Source organism: Chinchilla lanigera, unplaced genomic scaffold (assembly GCF_000276665.1).
Source record: "Chinchilla lanigera isolate Chin_1 unplaced genomic scaffold, ChiLan1.0 scaffold00081, whole genome shotgun sequence".
NCBI classification, from domain to species: Eukaryota; Metazoa; Chordata; class Mammalia; order Rodentia; family Chinchillidae; genus Chinchilla; species Chinchilla lanigera.
Window position 1 is genome coordinate 187,063 of NW_004955482.1, and position 6,313 is coordinate 193,375.

At 41.2% G+C, this 6,313-nt stretch overlaps 1 protein-coding gene across 1 annotated transcript in view; it reads right to left on the reverse strand.

Annotated features, from left to right (window-relative positions):
• LOC102015958 (zinc finger protein 208-like) overlaps positions 1-6,107 on the reverse strand; it is a 91,094-nt gene extending 84,987 nt beyond the window's left edge. Inside the window, 1 exon segment of the mRNA XM_005402935.2 lies at positions 5,796-6,107. Within this exon segment, the coding sequence (XP_005402992.2) occupies positions 5,796-5,828 (33 nt within the window). The 5' untranslated portion in view covers positions 5,829-6,107.
• Positions 6,108-6,313: the final 206 nt, after the last annotated feature.

The following is a 6,313-nucleotide window of genomic DNA, read 5'->3' on the forward strand; positions in this document are numbered from 1 at the left end:
AGTTTAGGCAGGCCTCAAACTCATAGCAATTCTCCTGCCTCAACCTCTCCAGTGCTGGGATGACAGTCATGTGCCACCACGCCTGGCTAAAGAAGTCATTCTGAAAATATGTACATATGATTCCAATTCTGGTATTCTGGGAAAATCAAAACTATGGATACAGTAAAACTACCAGGAGTTTCCAGGGGTAGAAAGGAATGAATAGGTACCACATAGGATTTTTAGGACAATAAAACTATTCTGTATAAAGTTGGGCATAGTGGTGCACACCTGTAATCCCAGCTACTCAGATGGCTGAGGCAGAAGATTTTAAGATTAGGGCCAGCCTCAGCAATTTAGTGAGACTATCTCAAAAAAAGGGGGGTAGGGCAGGCATGTAGCTTGTCTAGCGTAAGTAAGGCATTAGCTTCAATCCCCAGAACCACACACACAACAAAACTCTTCTCTATGATACTACAATGGTAGCTACATGTCATTACACAATTGTCTAGATCCACTGTACATAAAACACTAAGAATAGATCCCAACGTAGTTGGGGTGATCAAATATAAAAAATGTACTCCTCTAGTGGGAAATATTTGTAATATGGGAGACCATGAATGGTAATTTTCCCAATCTTGCTGTGAACCTAAAACTGGTCCTTTAAAAATTTTTTTTTCTTTTTCTTTTTTTTGGTATTGGGGACTGAACTTAGGACCTTGCGCTTGCCAGGCACTTTGCCACTAAGCTACATCCCCACCCTTAAAAAAAAAAAAAATCTTCAAAAAATTAATAAAATAGTAAATATTCTTATGTGTAGAACTGTTCATTGTTTCAAAATCTACAGTAGCAATAAAATGAACAACACAAATTTCTACTAGGAAAATAACTAATACAAATATGGTAAGTTCATTCTATAAAGATACTTTTGCAAACTGAAGAACAATTATATACAATATGACACCATTTATAAACAAATCTTTTAAATTTATTTAATTTATTCTTGTTATTATTGTTTTAAGTTAGAGCCCTGCTATGTCACCCAGGCTGGCCTCCAGGGCTCAAGTGTTCTTTCTACCTCAGCCTCCCAGGTAACTAGGGCTATAGGCATGGCCACCACACCTGGCCTAAACTCTGTGTGCAACGAACCCAGGGCTTCACTCCTGCTCAACCAGCACTCTACCATTGAGTTACTCTTCAGATTCCTAAAATTTTTTAAATGTTAAATTAAGCAAAACTGAAATTCGATCTGACCATGTATTAAATTCACAAATAATTTATTCAATTATTTTAAAGAATTTAAGCGTATTTGTATGCCAAAAGAATAGAAAACGTTAGCAGGTCAAAACTGAGAGCTACATCTAAAGGCAATAAAGATAAAGGTCCCTGGTGGTAGGGGTTACCAAGTGGAGTGGAAGAGTCTCACAGGTGGGACACAGGGAAGTTGGTTCACGGGACTCAAATGCCCATTGGTGGAGAAACAGCTCAATAAAATGTGGCCCATTTATATTGTAGGGTAGAAAACCGAGCGTTAAAAAAACATGCCCAAGCACAAATACACCACCAAAATTAATTTACAGAGAAAGAATAAACCTAACATCTTATATTTCCTGTGGAAATGGTCGACAGAAACCATCCAAGCTACTGAGCCAACAGTGCTCAGGCTGTGTCACAGCATTTTCTAAAAGAAGAATGCAATTAAAAGGTATGGTAGCACACACTGTGTTCAATCCCTAGTATGGTGTTATCTTGGATCACAAACTCAATTCTCTCTGCAAACCAAACAGATGAGAACCAAATCAAATTTCCCCATAAGGGCAATACTGAATTTAACCACTGATTTTGATTCGGTTCTTGTCCAACTCAGTGTGCAATCAGAATCACTGAAGAATCAAGTTCATAAGGTACCACTGTATGCAAAAACACAACGAAACAAAAAAGGAAAATACAATTAAAATTATATTTTTAAAAAAAAGGCAACCAAGTATAGTGGCACATACCTGTAATCTCAGTACTCTGGGAGGTTGAGGCAGGAGGATCAAAAGTTCAAGCCCAGCCTGAATAATTTAGCAACCTAGTAAGAACTTGTCTCAAAATTTAAAAAATTTAAAAGGGCTGGTGAGGTAGCTCAGTGTGAAAGCTCTCAGTTCAATCCCTAGTACCACAAAAGAGAAACAGAAAAACAAGCTACTCTCATATTAAAACATAAATTAGATCCCTATGTACATAATCCTATAGACAAAACAGAAAAATAACACAAAAAGTTTGCACAAAAAAAAACAATTTTTTCTAGGAAGTAAAATGGGAGGAGTGAAGGAATTTTTTATACTATGAATATTTTCCTTCAGTATTTGTGACAATGAAAATAACAGAAAAGAGAGGAAGAAAGGGAAGGAAAGGGGAGGAGAAGGAAAAACAAAAGAAAGAAGAAAGTGGGAGGTGGGAGGTGTGAAGGCAAAACTGGTTTGCAAAGTGGAAGGAAACAAAACTAGAACGATGGAGATGGAGGGCACTGAGGAAGAAAAGAAGGTGTGTGTGTGCATTTACATAAGATACATACATAAATAGAAAACGAGCAAGCTAAGGTGGCAAAAGTGTAACTAGGGTATGTGGACAAAAGGCATACAGAAAATTTTTAAATTTAATATCAATGCTTTAATACTGTTCTTCCAACTTCTCTGTGATGTTGAAATTATTTCGAGACAAAATAAAATAAAAGACTTTCCAGCATGATTCTTTACCTCACATGAGATACCAACACAATCTGGCCTTGGTTAAAGTTAAGGTTCCACACTCCCTCAGCACTCAGGCTTTCTTTCCATCTGGCAAAGGAACCTTCCAGTTCCTGCCTAAAGGCTAACCTTAGCTTCCTCCAAGGAAAATGCAGTTTCCTTCATCCACTCCATCTTCCTATGCTCATTACATAGTCACTCAGATTATCTAAATGATCCTCGAGAGGACTTTCTGATTCTGCCATCTAGCCTCTCATTTATTTACTTATTTACTTATTTTGGTGCCAGGAATCAAAATCACGACCTCACATTTGCCAGGTCACTGAGGTGTATCCCTAGTCTTAACCTCCCTTTTATGCACACAACCTTCACAACCGTTTGTTTATTGATGCTCCTCTGAGAGTTGCCTCTTATTCCCCTTGTGGTCACAGACTCTATCAGTCTTCATCACCCTTGCATGTTCTAGAAAATATCCTGGTTTAACAGTTGTGTTAGTAAGCTTTCCATGATTGTAACAAACAAATTTATGGACAAAAAAAGGGGGGTTATTTTGATTATAGTTTTAGAGGTTTTAGTTCCTGATTGGTTGGCTCCATTGCTTTGGGCCTCTGGCAATACATCATGCAGGAGCATGCTGGGGAACAAAACTGCTCACCTTTAGGCTGGGAAATAAACTATCAGAGAAAGGGGCGGGACTGCCAACGTGCGCTTCTAGGCCATGCCCCCAGGACCAAAAAACCTCTCCAAGTCCCCTCTCAATACCACTGGGGATCAAGCCTTTAACATGTGGGCCTTCAGGACACATTAATGATACAAGGTATTATAATTGTTAACAAATGTTTGTTAAATTAATACGTGTATAACAAGGACTTAGAAGCTGCTTGTACTAAAAGCACTAACTCTTCACTTGACTACAATGGGTGACTAAATACAGGATAAAAAGCATGGTATCTCTGCCATTGTTTGGACTTGTCATTTCTCTGGTCATTCTCTCTGGCAGTTCACCCTGACAAAATGATCCACCAGGCCACACTTTGACCAAGACTGCTTAATTATACACACTTCTTGCCCACCTTACCCATATAACTTTGGAGCTCTTAAAGACAGAACTGAAAATGCTGATTCCCTTGTCTTCCCGGTATAGCTACACTGACTAAAGTTCCTTTCCTGCTTTTTACAATTACTTTCTTCTTTTGCTTTTGGAGTGAATGGCCAGACCTGGTTTGTTGGAAGCCCCAAAACTGGAACTCTGGTCTGGGACTATAGTAACACATGTACTCCAAAACAAGGAAAAATTGTTTACATTTGTTAAAATGTCTCTTAGATGCCAACCAACAATAAAAGCACAAATTGCAGACAACCTGCCTCGGGCTGAATCCTAGCTTTGTCATCTTCATTTCCTTGGTATTCCTTAGCACATTTGGGACATTGGGCACATTCCCAGTTTCCTCACCTATAAAACAGACTCCTGAGGTTTGAATGACTTCACACATGAACTGCTTAAAAGAGTGCCTAGCCAACAATTATTACTAGCCAACTATTATTTATTAGTTTTAAAATGTTTTTTACTTAGGTATTCACTTTCAGGGGGAGGTTGGAATTGAACCCAGAGCCTTACATTCATCTACATTCCCAACCCTTCACTTTTTTGAGTCAAGGCCCTGCTAAGCTGCCCAGGCTGGTCTTGAACCCCTGCCTCAGTTTTCCGTAGCTGGGATCACTTTTTTAAAAATTGCTATTGTAAGTGGTATTATTTTCTCATTGTACTTTCTTTCTTTCTTTCTTTTTTGACAGAGGCTCTCATTATGCAGTTCAGGCTAGTCTTGAACTCAGTTTGTAGCCCAGGCTGGCCTCAAACTCACAACGATCCTCCTGCCTCAGCCTCCCAAGTGCTGGGATTGTAGGTGTGCGCCACCATGCCCAGCTTGTACTTGCTGTATAGTTGTTTGTTTAAAGACAAAAAGTTCATTGAATTTTGAGGTTAATTGTATTGTTCAAGCCACCTCATGAACATTCCTTGTCTTTGGCACCCAAATTCTTTTTAACTTGATTGCCTAAAAATGATACACTGTTCTCAATCACTTCCTTCATTCTGCTATCTATAGTCTCACATAACTCACTTTGCAACCATTCTTTACCTCCCACCAAAAAAAAGGAAGAAAAAGAAAAACTTTGCACCACCCCCAAAATCTCTGCTGGTGGAAAAATTTCCTAGGATTTAAACATTCACAAATTCAACCAACACCTTTTTGCCTCAAAAGGTACCTTTTTATAGCATTTCATATCTTCATGGCTCTTATGAAGTTCTTAAATGTAGGAGAAATCTCATACTTCCTTTCAGTTCTCTTCACTCCACAAGTCCCTTCCTTGTCATTATCCTAAATCTTCAACTCGATCCTCTTCAGGGTTTCAGCTGGTCACACTCACTCTGGGCTTCTATGAATGTAAGTTCCTTTAACCTGTATATACTGTACTGTATCCAGTTTACAATGGCCACTGCAACTACAGACTCAAATATAAGTGTTTCTAGTCTCAGGAAACATCACCACCATCCTTTGGGGTGTAATGGGTTCAGCAATCACACCACCGTGAAATCTCCCCTCTCGAGTCAATCATTTAAAAAGCCCGAGTGATCAATTACCTTCACCCAAGCTGCTCCTTTATCTTTTGTACCTTCCATGTCCTCTCTTGCCTCCTTTTCCCGTCCATTCAACTGTACTTATGCCCACTGTATACTCAACTACCTTTCTCGTCAGACCATAGCTCTTGTAAAACAAAGAACACATCATTCGTCTTCCTATTGTTAGCATTAGCCTCATGCGCGCACACAAAAAGACAGTGAATAAGCTGAGACACAAGGAGGATCAGTGCTTAAGATGGAATCTCAGAATTCTGGACATGCAGCGGTCAACGAAGTATAAAGACACAAGACACAAAATATCACAATAAACGTTTCTGGACTGGGGGCGTCAGGTCTGCACAGAGATGAGGGGCATCAGCTCCTGGATGTGACCGTGAAGGGATAAACGTGGCCACCCCAGGTGTCGAGTAAGCTTTCGAAAAGCGAAAGGAAACCCTATTTACCCAGCACGAAGCTGTCCGGAAACTGACAGCCATCGCTGCGGGCCACCAGGACCGACAGGGTGCCGCCTGAGTCGCTCGCAGGTCCGCCGCCTCCACTCTTCCAACCTCAGGACTCGGCACAGAGACGCGGCCACGTTCGTCGTGTCCGAAGCAACCATTAGCGGGGCCTAACTGGGTCCGGACTTTCCAAACCCGGATACTTGCTTAGCCACAGAGCCTCCCACCGAGGGCAGGGCCCACCGGCGCCAGCCTCTCAGTTGGAAACAGAACCGCGCAGGGCACAGCAAGGAGCCAAAAAGCGGCGCAGTAGGAAGTGCGTCATCCCGATGAGTCGCATAGAAAGCCGGAAACTACAGAGTGGCGCGCTTCTCCCGAAGTCTTGTTTGCAGGCTCGGCTTTCCAGGCTACTTTCTCAAGGGTGGCACGGTCTGCGGAGCCAGAAGAACCAGCTACCAGGATGAGAATCAACGCAGACCCTGAAGGGGCGTGCTGAGGCATTACTGCGAACAAGACTGGAC